At 32.4% G+C, this 15158-nt stretch overlaps 1 protein-coding gene across 3 annotated transcripts in view; it reads right to left on the bottom strand.

Moving 5' to 3' along the window:
• LOC6642197 (CUGBP Elav-like family member 2) overlaps positions 1–15158 on the bottom strand; it is a 59320-nt gene that overhangs the window by 37540 nt on the left and 6622 nt on the right. For 2 of the 3 annotated variants that reach the window (XM_023175605.2, XM_023175608.2), the window contains exons 3-4: positions 14062–14144; positions 9953–10001 (exon numbers count right to left, since the gene is read on the bottom strand). In XM_023175605.2, the coding sequence (XP_023031373.2) occupies positions 9953–10001; positions 14062–14144 (132 nt within the window). The remainder of the gene's footprint in view (positions 1–9952; positions 10002–14061; positions 14145–15158) is intronic. The other variant, XM_023175606.2, reaches the window with a different exon arrangement.

Genomic DNA, 15158 nt, shown 5'->3' with positions numbered 1-15158 from the left:
TGTCCTTCATTCTCTCTATATGTTTCTCTCTCTCTCTCTCGGCTGTGGGGCTTAGAGGCATATGTTTTCTGTTTTTAATTAAATTTTCTGGTGCATAGATAAGCAAATTTTTTGTTTTGGAGGGCGTAACATTCCCATCAGCTGACTTGACGTTTATTTATGAAAATAAATCCACTTTGGCAAGATCAAGTGAAGCTAAAAAGAAAAATTGAAGTTCGAGTAGATTTTGCCCAAAAGCTGTTAACTGATAAATTAAACAAAACTGTCGCTGAAACGTGGAAAAACAAACAGCCGATCTCAAGTTGAAGGCGTTGACCGTTGAGCCCAGTGAGAATTGTATATACAAACATGTACTCACATATGTATAAAGTTATGTATACACATATGTTCCTATGTCTATCCATTAGAATCGCGTTGCTAGATTGTAAAATGCAAATGCATTGGCAAACCTTTTAAAAGAGGGAGTTTCGCAAAGAAAATGTGGCTGACACCAGTAGACAGTCAGACTTAAGAACATACGATACTAAAAATTTGCATACATCGTTTTTTGTAAGCTTAGACTAAGACTTGGATAGGATTGCTATGAAGCATCCTAACATTTTAGAAGATTTGACCTATAAAGGTCACAAATGAAGAAAAATAAAATGCATGGTAATTGCAGAAATTTGTGGATAATTATCTTACTAAACAATTTGTCTTAGTGAATCAATTAATGTAAAGACTTTATAGGCATTCCAAAAAATCTCTTTAAAGTATCGTTTCTTATTCTATATTTCAGTCAATAATTTTAAGACTTTGCAGGACCATATTTTTCGAAATTTTTAGAAGTTTCTGCAAAACCAATATTTGTTTGTTGTTTAAAGAAAAATATTTAATTAGTATTTAACTATTAATTGTGTTCGCAAAGCATTTTCTGCGCTATGCCAACACAGCTGGGACCCTTTTGTTTTAGTTTGCAGTGTGCTGGAAGTTCAGGACTCTTAATAAACGAAAGTGAACATAAACGCAGCTGTGTTCATAGTATTATAGAGTGCTTTGCCCTCTACATCTCGGCAAAACCTTAGTTTGCTTAATGATTTAGCTCTTTTTTTAGGTTCAGGCGCACTTAGCAAACTTGTGGAAAATTTTGAAAAAAGTCATTTTTATTTCTAAAACCAAATATAATATTGAAAGTGAATAAAGAGGTAAAAAATTTAATTGTAGATAATAACTGTTTTAAACATCATGAAATACATATATTAATCTATAATTTATAGGCTCATCTATATAGCTAGTTTATCTGATGCTGATATAAAATCGATTGACTTTTAATGTTCTAATTTTTCGTCACTTTACTCCGTTATATAGAAGCTTCTAAAAAAACATTTTTAACCCATTAGTTCTAACTTCAAAAAACGTATTAAAAAATATATATATGATATACCTTGAACACTTCCTCAACTACTCATGACCATAAAAATTATAATTTATGTTGCTTTATTTTATTTGATCATTTGTTGTTGTTGTTGTTGTTTTGGAATCTTCATGCTTTTGCCATTTTGGCTCACAAATCTTGGCAAATTATTCCACATATTTCAATTACCGTTCGTCGAGCGTAAAGAAAAATGTCTTATGTGCCACATGACAAACTGCAGCTGCAACCGCAGCAATGCAGCAATAAATGCAACAGCAAATTAAGGCAAGCCACTTGCAACATAGAATGCAACACACAAGAAACGCACTTTCAACACTTTCAGAGAGAGAGTAAGCAAGAGAGAGATGGAGAGGCGTAGAGCAGAGAGATGGAAGAAAATTTTCACCAATTTTCAGTTTGGCATAGCATTGGCGGCCTGACCCAACCAAAGCGAAGGCACGCAAGCGCATCGTAGAATCAGATATCATAGATAGCGAGACAGAGAGAGAGAGATCGAGAGAGAGAGGGGAGATAGTGAAATAAAAACACAAAACAGCTGATTTCATTTAGCCAACATTCAATGAGCTCTCTCAGTATTAAGATTAGTTATATAAATGAATTTCTTTGTGCCAAATTGGAAATTGAAATTGAAAACTGGTTGAGAGATTGTAGCCGCTGTATTAGCCGAGAGAAACACATGGAGAGAGAGAGAGAGAGAGAGAAAGAGAGACTTGGAGAGACAAGTCGCAGATGCCGGCTGAGAATGAGTCAGTTAAATAATTTATGCATTGCAGCAACTGAGATTTCTGTTGTTTTTTTTTGGCTTTAGTTTTTGTTGTTTTCTTTGCATTTAATTGCTTATTATTAAGTATTTTGTCAATATACGTATATATGTATATACCTACAAAGTATAATACTTATATATACGATATGTACACATCGGTTTGGACAACCAGTTTTGCATATTGTTGTTCTGCTTATATTTTATTTTGAGTCTTCTTTTTTAAGTTTGCATTTTTTGTTTACTTTTCTGTTGTGAAATTTTTGCTAAATTTTATTTTGTTTAAAATTTATTTGTTTATATTCAAGAATTTATTATGTTTTTCGAGGAATTATATGTGACTTAATATTTATTATCTGCCCAATATCTTTTATTTTTATTGTAGATATAAAAGTATTTTGTTTTTGTCTTGCAATTAAGGTTTTGTCACAGAGGAAATCACATAAAATCGCGTTGACTTTAGGTACACTGGAAAAAAAATGTGTAGCTATTTTATTGTTTCTAATGAGATTTTAATTTACTTATGCATCGGTTTTTACTTTATTTTAATTCTTTATGCATTACTTGATTCTTTTCAAGTAATATTAAGTGAAATTGTTAAATAATTCGAGGTTTTTGAAAAATTTATCAAAACTTTAGCCATTTGTAAAAATATGTACAAAAAGAATGGGTGTCTATTATAATTTGTTTAAATAAACGATGTAACTTAGAATATGTTTTACATAAGAATATCATATATAATTTTTTGTTCTTAGAAAGAGTTTGTAATTCAGTTTCAATATCTAGATATATGTAAGTAGGTGTGTTTTTAGTTTGGGTATGGAGACACTAATTTTATAGGATTTCTAATATATTCACAAGAAGAAACGAAGTGTTCTGAATATTTTATTAGGGCCAACTAGCAAGCAAAGTTGAATTTATTTCATTTTTTTGTCTACATTTTGACCTTGTTTTTTACGACATAAAATAAAACTGATACCAAGGAATATCTTTTACAAATATGTAATTGAGTAAGACAGTTAAATAATACCAAAATTTTATAAAGAATTTATATATCATTTCATATATGTAGTACCGTATATACACATACTTTCTTTTGCTATCTAATTTATCTATTAATTTGTTGGTTTTGCAAACAGTTTTTTACTTTTTAATTATGCAATCGATGAGTTTGGTATTTCATAATTTTAGTTAATACACCATTTGATTATTTTGTTTAATAACACAGCAAATTAACCAGTTTGGTCTAATTAATCATAAAGCAGGTTTGATTTAATTGTTTTTATGGCATTTGTTTCCACTTTAAATGAATTGTTATTCTCTCTTGTTGTTGGTTTTGTTGATTTTTTTGCTTTTCTTTTTTTTTAATTTATTGGTTTTCTTTTATTTTTCGCTCAATTAGAAAACTCAATTCAGAAAAGAACACAATACGTTTCAATCAATTATTGACAATGATTACCCAATGCCTATATCGATATCTATGTATCTTTTTTTCAGATAGAAACGAAAAACTGTTTTTCAATTAACGCGCTGCTAGTGACCGAGTATTTAATTTAAAGAATTTTATTTCCCACCAAGTGGCCAACCGAGTGTATGCGGGAGGAGGAAAAAGACCTTAAGTCGGGTTGACAAACGTTGACAACGTGCCGGCAACTGCGACAAACTAACCGTTCGAACCAAGCGAAGATCGAAAATCGTGCTTTGAATGAATGACAAATTCTAAAATTCAATTGAATAATGCACGAGCTATGTAACAACAAAGACAACGAAAGCGGCGGCGACTTCCACGACGACGACGACAATGACTGACGACGACTCTGACATGAGTGGGGAGCCCCCAAAGAGCTATTGGCTGGCACACTAGCTCCCCTGTCGATCAATTGCACTGCACTTTGAGCAGCGCAGTGTTCAGTGTTCAATGCTGGCAATGCTCTCTTCTACTCTCTCCCACTCTTTCTCTCTCTCTCTCTCACTGTCTTTCGATCATTGTGGGCTCTCTAAGAAAGAAAAAACAGCTGTTTGGACACTTGTGGCTTCGGGCATAAAAGCCAATTAGCCATGCTCGTTGCCTGCCTTTTAGACTTCTATATACGAGTACATATGTATCAAATGTATATATAAGCAGAATATATATATGTGTCTATATGTTTTTGTTTATTCATGTTTGTTTGGGAAGTCGATTCATATGATCGTTTGTATTTCAAATGACAGCATTTATGCCTAGCAAAGAGAGGCAGAGAGAAAGAGCGGGGAATATATCATCATTTTGCTGCTTGTGGATTGACTCAGCGAATTTTTTTTGGAGTGGTTGAATAAGAAATGTCAATACTCTTCAAATGATAACCAAATGATGCGAAAGACAATTGTTAACAACATTCAAAGAGCTTTAATCTAACTATATTAATAATATAGACAGTTGGAATATGAAAGGAAGTTGGAGTTGGTCAAACTAGCAAATCGCTGAAAAAGGATTTTAAGTCAATATTATGCCAAAAGATACATTTATTAATCATAGAAATATTTCCTGTACTCGATTGGAAATAGTCTTGGAGTGACTTTTTATGGAAATACCTTTGCTTCGGATAACAAATTCTATGGAATTGAAATACAATATAAATAGCCTCTGTCAGATTGTTTATATTTAATTTCGATTCATAATAATTAATAATAAAACTCTTTCTTTTTACCAGTTGAAAAGTAAGTAAGTATGTTTTCCTTGGTGTTTTTCTTTAAATATATAATTTTAAGTCGGTTTTTTAATTTTGGCTTTCATGTTTTCGATGAGTTGTATCATTCTAAGTTATTAAGTTAACTCATTAAGAGACTAATGTTAAGAATGAAATTCATAAAAATCTGCAAAACAATTAATACAATTCTTGCTGAATAAATATGCAACAAACTGGCTTTTCTTTAAAGAGTTTTTAGAGTCGTTAAATATGTTAAAAATATTTGAATTATATTTATTGTAGAGCTATTTTGGAGAGCTATATTTTGTAATCCCTGTAGGCACAGTTTTTATCGTAACAGATTTTATTAAGGGTGGAACAATTTGTTTCTTTAAACAAAATGATACATTGACTTATATACTTAATACCAGAATAGAAATGATATTTTTAACATAGCTTAAATAATAATAAAAATTATATATTTTCTACGGCAATATGTTTACTTAATGATTATGTTCTTAAATTACAATACATCTATACCAATTCCTATTAAACATACTTTTCAAAGTAATGAAATTTACGAAAATGTAATCAAAAAATTGAATGAAACACATTCAATCTTCAAAAGCAAGCACAGACCTAAGCGGATTATATGTACATGATATAAATTTTTAATATATATGTATGTATTTGTCTATATGTAACTTCTTATATAAACAGATTTTTAGCACATTTAATGCCAAGTTAAAGTTGATGTCTCTGAGTAACCCAAAAACGTTCTGCGTGTGTGAGTGTCTCGGCCAATTAGCATTATGGCTAGAAAATGTTAAGCCCACTCTCAGAATATTTAAAATGCTGATTGCAAAGAGCAGATACTTTTGTAAGTATTTACAAATAAGCGTAGATGGAATATATATGTATGTATATGAGGGTTCTTGGTATCTAAATAAATGATCACGTCAGGCGTTAAACGAGCAGTGCGAAAATCAATTGAAGCGCAGCGCCACTCGAAAACATAGAAAAATGCTTTGTTTTTGTATTTCGCAGACCCGTATAACAGGCTTTTCGTCTGACAATTGAACTCACAATTGGAAAAGTGTGTTAATGGACACCAGAGGCATGAAAATGCATTTTCTTGTTTTCCACTGATTTCTACAGATTACTTACTTACTACACATGAGGGGTATTCACTTTTGGTTTAACAATTCGTTCGCTTTGACGACAATTCACAAATTAATAAACTCATTAATTAGAAAGCAGAACTGCAAGAAACTCATTAATTTAACTTGATTGTGCATAGAGGAGCAGAGAAAGAAAAAAATTGATTTTTCAGCAAAAGATACGCATTTTCTTTACCCTTTTCGGAAATATATTGTCCAGAAATCATTTTTCTGATACAAATTGAGTAAAACTCCAAAACATGTCTAAATATTTTGTTGTAGATATTGTTGTAAACTTATTAAAGTTTATAACATAGTTAAAACAATTATAATTTACCTTTTAATTAATTAAATTTTTAACTAAAAATTTGTAAAATTGTTTAAAATGTTTTATTATATATTTATATAAAGGAATCTGAGCACACTTATATTCTTTTGGTTTTTGAATAATAGATAATATTTAATAATGGTGACTTTGATCTTTATATTTGTTAATTTTGAATGTTAACCTAAACTTTTTAAAAACTTAAGTCAGATAATCTAAAGGTTTAGCAGTGAGATTTCCAGAGTCCTTAAACAAAGTCATTGAGGAGTAATAAATACCAACAAATTCGAATTAAAGTTAATGTCTTAAGTCTTGGTTTTTAAAACGAATACACAGAAATATGAGAATTTACTTCATATGTGTTTAAGAAAACCAAATTACTTTATACATATGCTTATATTATTATAAAAGTAGTCCCTTATCTAGGGTATCAAAAAAAGATCTAAAACAGCTCAAAAGGGCAACAGCTACAAAATGAATGTTGCTAAAAAGGCAACGACAAACGACGAGCTAAAAGTATTTAGAATTTCTGGCATTTTGTCAAGTGTCGCCAAAACATTTCGCACAACACGCACACAGAGTCTACGAAGTGGCAAGATGATAAAGGGGAAGGAGAGAGTGAATGTAAGTGTGTGTGTGGGGATAGACGGAGGCAACTTTTGCACTTGTTGCATGCGTATTTTGTTGTTGTTGTTGTTGTTGCTGTTTGCGGCATTTAAAATTGTTTGGCATTCGTTTTGCTTACACTCAAATTGATAAAAGATGTTTCGTTGATTGCATTATTTAACAAAAATCACTTAAAACATTTTTGAATATTAAAAACAATTCACTTTAAAATTTTTGAATCTCTTTCTTTGCTCTCTAATTAAAAAAGAGTATAAACACTTTACACTTCTTAGTTGATGCACTTAATTTATTTTCTTCTAGATTCTTGCAATTAATTTTTCTGACAACCTGTGACATTATTCACTCTTGTAAATTTTCATTTTCATTTCCATATTGGTTTTCATCTTGTATGAATTCCAAAATCAGATGAATGCGTTGGGATTGGACCCTATTGCATTTTCGGATATATGTTTCTTGGTTTTTTCTCATAGATTTATGCTCGTTCTGTATCCACTCGGCCCACACTTTTGGTTCAACTCATTTAGTTTACCACGCAAACCAATGGGCAATGCCCGACTGACTTGCCAATTTTTTCTTAATTTACCATAAAATTTCTCTATGTTATGTATTTTTAATTTGGTGATTTATTTTTGTCACGTGTAGTACACAAAACTTGACGCAGAAGTAAAGAACCATAGCAAAATCAACAGCAACAATATCGAAAAGAAATACGTTCTAAAATGCTTATATTTAAATATTTGTGAGTAAAACAAAGAAAAGTATGTGGGAGAGAGAAAGAGAGAGAGAGACCTTTTGGGAAAATGTTTATTTGTGTGTTAAGTGTTTTTTTTTTTCTAAATGACTTGTTACATCTCGTTTTGTAATGCTTTAATACACTACACATAAGTATTTCTTACGTTTCAACAATACTTGTATAATAATATTTAGATGTAGGTCATGGAAACCAATAAATGAATGTTATAAAGAAATTTAATTCAAATGGGAAAGTCCCTCCCCTTAACTTGTGGTTAAAGCCCCATCAAAATAAGAAAGTACAAAAGAAGGCTTGACACTTGAAAGAAGGGAAAATAAAAGTATTTTAAGTATTTTATTACTCATTTGACTAAGCATATGCAAGCATAATGAAAATTGACCATAATTATATGTATTCTCCTTATTGAAATAATAAGTTATTAAAAAATCTGCAGATACTTTTTTAAAAGCCATATTGAATCTCTTTTTAAATTATCTAAATTCACATGCTTAGTTAGTCCGGTTAACAACTTAGTGTGTTCAGAGTGACTAAAATTGAAATGAAGTAAGTAAGTCGTCTCGCCGACTTGGGTATACCATACACCAGGTGAAACAAGTATTTAAAATTTTGAAAACCAAATGTACATATGTCTATTAAATTATTTTATTATGCTCATACCATGTGCTATCTCGCTCACTCTACAAACACACGAGCACTCTAGCGCCGCCACTAGCCAACGGCCAATTCTGCCCTTTTGGATCGCGTAGCAAAATACGTTCATACGTATATTTTGTATGTTTCTAGTCCGATTTCAATCAAATTTGGTAGTTTGATAGAAATAGATAAGATTTATTGGTCTGCCAAATTTGATCACGATGGTCAAAAAATTGCAAGAGCCAATCGGTTTTTTCTAAATTATAGAGGCGGAACATATTAAAATATATGTATTCTGCGCGCATACTAAGCCAATATAGATACTAAATTTGGTGACTTTAGCTTTGTTAGTTTTCGAGAAAATCAGTTTTGTTTAATTTTCGGGGGCGGAAATGGGCGTGTCAAAATTTTTAAATATTCAATATCTGCGCGTCTATTAAGCTAGCTTACATACCAAATTTAATGTCGGTAGCTTACATAGTTTTTAAGAAAATCTGTTTTTTGTGAATTCCGGGGGCGGAAGGGGGCGTGGCAAAAATTTGAAACAAACTCGATAAGCGTACATACTACACGAGACTGCATACCAAATTTGGTGGCTCTAGCTCTTATAGTCTCCGAGATCTAGGTGTTCATACGGACGGACGGACGGACAGACGGACATGGCTAGATCGACTCGGTTGTTGATCCTGATCAAGAATATATATACTTTGTGGGGTCGCAGATGCTTCCTTCTGCCTGTTACATACATTTTGGCGACTTTTATATACCATTTCACCCTATGGGTGTATGGTATAAAAAGTACACATAACAGTTGAGAACAGTTATTTCGCCATAAGGTCTAAATGTTCTTCATTAAAATTAAAAACTTGACTTTGTCCTTTCTTTCTTCCTTCTTTTCTGGATACTTTCTATACCTTCCTTTGGCAGGCAAATCTTTTTTCTAGAGAAAAAAGGCAATTGTGCATGCCCCAAGGACACATTGAGATATGGGAACAATTCGAATGCTTTGCAAACATGTTGCCATTGTGTCAAAGAAATGCGTCAAAGCGAAGGATAACAAGGAATAGCAAGAGATAGAGAACAAAAGAAGGAACATGACAGAATGAAAAAGGAAAAGCCGATGACGGCCATGGTCAAAGCTCAAACTAACGATTTTTCTATTAGAATTCCAAGGTAACGAACTTAACTCACTTGTTTCTTTTTGTTCGATTTGATTACCGCCTTCACTAATCGATTTATTGAACTCCTTTTTACGCCCACAAACATTCTGTGACTCCTCCGTTCCTTCTGACTATCTGACTGTCTGTCTGCCTGTCTTTCGGTGTAAGCATTATTCATTTTCATTGCCACATTCTCTTCTCCAGCTGTTGGTTGTGTACTATTTTTTCCTCAATCCTTCACCTCCTTTGTAATCAAATGGCAGACACACTCTCCCAAAAGTATATACAGTAGAACAAACTTGTGATTAAGCCCAAAAGGCTTATGGGTCGACGTACATACAAGCAATCAACTTTCAATACCCAAACAACGCACACAAAAAAAAACAGGATGGAAGGAGAAAAGAAAGATCCTGAAACTATGTCTACGATTGGAAGGAAGGGGGAAAAACTTACCATTTCGGTTCTCACTGTCCGCCGGTTTCATTTGTATGGGATGATGCATCTGTCAAAGAGAAGCAAAAAAGAAAGAATGAGAATATAGAATTGAGTTGAAGCACAGAAAAAGTCAATTGAAAAATTTTAAATCAAAATGTTATAGAATTTTGATATACTCCATATGTGAAAAAGATTTAAAACCCTTTTTAATTATAATTACTAAAAAACCTTTAATCCTTGTTACTTTCTTTTGACGGGAGAGATGATGAACATCGATTAAGTATGCTTTAGCTTGACATTCTTTTTAAAGACAGCAAATTTCAAAGTTTTGTGGAAAGAATTTACCCTTCGATTTCTCATTACTTTGATTGGCAATCGAAAAGCAACACATTTAAGAACAAAAAACTCTTTCAAATACAAATGTTCCTGAAACTAATGAAATGATGGAGTCAAAGACAAGCGAAACGGAACACTGAAAGCATTTCATTAACGTGGCCATTAGCACTTGGCTAAAATAAGAAGAGGAAATAAAATTACAAGGAAAAAAAAGGAATGCAATTCAATGCTCAATTTTAATTTATTTTACATTCATTGAGTAAACTGATAAGGTCCTTAACTGTGGCAGAGACCTGCCACATCCTTTTGGCCACCCTTCCCCTCATCTAGCCATGTCTCTCGATCTTTGAATGGGTTGTGCCATTACTTTGATTTCAATTAACTTTTCATTTATAGAAGAGGCAAAAGAGCGAACGGAATTGATAATAATAATAATAATAATACTTACAAGGATATTAGAAAATGAAGCAATTGAAATTCTTTCTAGATAGATGGTGTAATAGAAGGAGGCAAGAAAGGGGCAGAATGAATGTGATGTTGTGCAATTGAAATTGAAGTGAAATGCCATAACCAATGAGTGGCCATGTCTGTCTGACCCGTCAATGGAGGAAAAGTCAAAAAGGTTTTTGCACAAATTACAGAGAAAATGTCAACGGCTAGCTGTTTGGCTGGTTGGCCGGCTGCCTGACTGACTGGTTGACTGGTTGGTTGGCCCCTTTCATTGTTGCACCATTTTCCTGCTTCCATTATTCAAAATTGACAGCTGAGTGAGGAAAATGTCCTTTCCTAGTCCAGTTGCGAGTTCACAACTTTTCCAGCCTCCTACTTATTGCTCTCCCAGTGTTTTTTTTTTGTCATTTTGCTGGCATTTCATTAAACTGTCTGGCCGTGTCGATTTGTTTATTCCCTCTCACATCGCCTGTATAACCTGCCTATATATAGATCTGTTCAATCCATTCATTCATTCATTTTTTTTTTTGTCGATTTGCCCTTTTATCCTAAAAATAACATTTTGGGGTCCTTTTATTTTATCCATGGCTTATTTTGTGCTTTTGATTGATGTTAGAAAATTTGTCAATTAGCTGACAAAATATTTTGTTATCGGGTGTGTTTTTCGAATACGATTTGAATTTGGGATTAAAAACACTAGAAGAAATTCCAAAAAAAAAAAATGTTTTTTAATTTACTTGGATGAACAAGTCTCAAAAATATCATAATGAACTAAATTATTTGAAATTATTATTATTATTATAATAATATAAATTATTATTTTATTTGTATTGGTTATTTCAGAGTTTTGAAATATAATTTTTGCTTTGGAATTGAAAACTTGGACTTTGTTCGTTTGATTTTATACTAGGTTCGGTTCCTTTTTAACGTTTTCATACATTATTGCCTATAATTGTCAACTAGTACTTAATAAAGTTTAAAATATAGAATTTAGACTAGTTTGAGTCATTAAAAATAAGTTTTATATTCAAAAGCATCAAAATTTTAGAGCTGCAGAATAAAATTAAAGAGTTTCAAAGAGGAAAAATGATGCATACTTGAGTTTTCTATTTTCATTTAATTATTTTGTGCGGCATACTTTCAGGCTGCTCAATATAAAACTTGCATGCCCATTTGCAGTGTATCAAATAAATGAAGTAGCGTCTGCTCACACGTGTCTTTCTCTCTCTTTCTCTCTCTCTCTGACTGTTGGAAAATGGGGAAAATGAAAAAAATCAAAAAATAAGATTGACCAGGCCACTTAACACTCAGAAACACACACACACACTCACACTCACTTACAGTTGTTCGATTCAAAACAAAATATTTATTGTAGCCGTTGACAAGCGGCTGCTGGCTGACTCTTTCTGCCAAGCCATAAGAGAAAGAGCCAGAGTAAGAGTAGCCAAAGGTGAGCCAAGGAGAAGCGATGAGAGGAGGGGAGAGCGTGTGGGGGAGTGAGAAAATGCCGACATTTTAACGTCTGTTTACCTATCGATTATTTCAGGTAAATTAAGTAGCTTCCAGAGAGCAGACGTTGACGACGGGTGACGATGACGGAGTCGAAATGGTTTCGGCCTGCCAAATGCATTAAAGGATCAGACATGCTCCCACACACACACATACACCACACACCTATGCATAGCTGGACAGGCAGGCACTTACTTATACAAACAAAGCTCTACCTATACATAACAAGTGTGTTTCTGTATACGTGTCTGTGAGTGTGTGTGTGTGTGGGTTGGTGTATGGTCATTATTTTGACAATTACACACGTGGCGCCATTCGGCCTGGCTTTTGCTTCTCCTACGCCTTCTCCTTCCTCTTACCTGTTACCTAGTGTGTGTGTGTGTGTGTGTGTGTGATTCGGGGGTGAGTGTATGTGTATGCGATTGGGGCTCTTTGTTTTAGTGCTGGCCAAACGTTCCTATATGGATTTTCCATTAACAATTTGAATATGTAAATGATAGATAGAAAGAGAATGAGGCTACAGAGCTACAGACCATAGTGGTTACTGGCTATGAAAAGAAAATTGTTAATTATTTTATGCTCAATATTGAATATGAGAGTTTTAATAATAAATAATGATACTGAATTTGGTATACAAAATATAATATTTAGTTTTTGAATTATTTAAGTCCATTGCCGGACCTAGGGATAAGAAGTGGGAGAACTTTGCCCCTTAAAGTATGCAATAAGCTTGCAAAGTACTTATTATTTTCAAGAAATTTATAACTTTTCGATTGCTTTGTAACTTAACAATTTGCCTATAAGCAATATTTGAAGCGAGGATTGTTAATTCGCAGTAAATTTATCAATTTCTTATGGTCCCATGCTTAAACTTACTGCATACTTCACAGCGCTGGATCCCGATACTGATAAATCTCTATTTCTTATTTCAATTTCAATCAATTTTAAGAGTCTCAATCTCATTAAAACTATTCTGAAGTCCTATACCTTTATAATTGTCCTTAAGCTGGACGTTTTTTCTTAAAGATTTCCAATAAAAGTTGTTTTTTAATTGAAAGGCCTTTAAGGCGTCGTTGAATATATAGTACTTTCCTAACAATTATCCTAGAAATAGTCGAGATCTTTTTCTAATAAGGGACAACATTATTAAATTATTTAAATTACCTTTAGTTGAAATAACTAAGTTAGGTTCAATAAAGTTAAACCACTGTGACTAAATGGTCACAGTTTGTGGAGACAAAGTTTGTGAACTTGCAGGACTAGCTAGGACTTTCTCCTCCATCTGCGTGTATGATTGTGTCCATGCTGTATGTGTGCATGTGTGTGTGTGATGTGGTGTGTGGTGTGTTTTGCTTGTGCCTAGAACGCTTCATTTAATACGTTAACAATGGAGATTGTCCTCAATAATTGAATCCACTAATTGACTGATGATTACATTTTGTGTTGGCTATATACCAATATCTATATATAAATGACCACGCCCCGTTATCAAACCACCCACCCACCAATGTACATATATACGAGAACTGTGTCATCGATCTGTTTCAGTTTGGCGCAAGCGGTTGAATTTCTCAAGCTGTATTATTCAAAAAGGCCAAAACACACAGGGAAAGTAAAAGACAAAAGATATTTAATACATAAAAAGGAACTACAAGAAACGCACACACACACACACACACACACACACACATACAATTAGAACAAGTAAAACGGGCAAAATTCAAAGCTACATATATGATTAATTGTAGTGGACATATGTAATAATGGACTTTTTTATTTTCTAGTTTAATGGTTTTCTTTTTTTTTTCTTTTTCTTTTTTATAGGTACTTACCCCATCCAAAGTTTTGATATTATGCAACGCATCCTGAGCACGCAGTGCCGCCTTGCGGGTATAGTAGGTGACAAAACAGCACCCTGTAAAATAGAAACAAGTGTCGAAAGAAGAACAATCGAATAGACAATGCCACACAATAAAATCAAAACATTTTACAATTCTTAAAAAAATAAATGCAATTATTAACAACAAAAACAATTTTTCATACTATTAAGAATAGGACTAAATATTAAAACGAGTTTCACTTTAGTTTATCAAACTTTTGCTTCATGCACAAAACTGGACAGATATTTTTATATAATTATAACAAATGTATATAGCTTAATATTTTGACTTGATTTTTATGGTATATCATGCAATATTTTGATCTAAGTAATGTTTTGTATATGGACAGGACATTAATGCCATGCAAAGGCCATGCAGATAATAACGTTAATGAAGACGGGGACAAATTCATAATGGATATTTGGGAACAGGACTTTCAACGATTTGTATAATTTGCAAGCAAAGCTTCTTGAAATCGGGTAACCAAAACTATTTTCTACTTGTATAATTGATTCCTAGGCAGCCAACAAATTGTATTTAAATATTTATTATCGTAGTTCTCTTATGTAATTGGTAGATATATCCGACTATGTGAGCCAAGTTAATTGTTAAAGACTACTACATATAATTAAAGAGTCAACTGTGTAGATAACAACTAAAAGAGACTTGGACCTATCAATAATTTGAATATTTTAAAAAATATCTTCAATATATTTAATAAAAAACTACTGACAAAAGGACTACGTATAAGTTTCGGAAACTTAATTTAAAGGCATTGTTTATAGATTTTTCATAATTTATTAAAAATTTGTTTAACAAAAACTAACAAAATCTTCTTTATTTTACTACAAAAGTTTAAGACCTATTTTTGATGAATTAAAGAAGCCTAAAATAACAAATATTGCTGATACTTTCAATCAGTAACTTCTATTGAATATCTACGACTAAGCTGAACAAAAATAAATGGTATTATAGTATGATTGATAGATATAGTTAAACTTTCTTCAAACATTTTTTAAGTGTTTCAATTGCGATAAAGAACTAAACTT

This window comes from Drosophila willistoni (assembly GCF_018902025.1).
Source record: "Drosophila willistoni isolate 14030-0811.24 chromosome 2R unlocalized genomic scaffold, UCI_dwil_1.1 Seg167, whole genome shotgun sequence".
Lineage (NCBI taxonomy): Eukaryota > Metazoa > Arthropoda > Insecta > Diptera > Drosophilidae > Drosophila > Drosophila willistoni.
The sequence above is the reverse complement of the archived record's forward strand: the minus strand, read 5'-3'. Positions and strand labels throughout refer to the sequence as shown.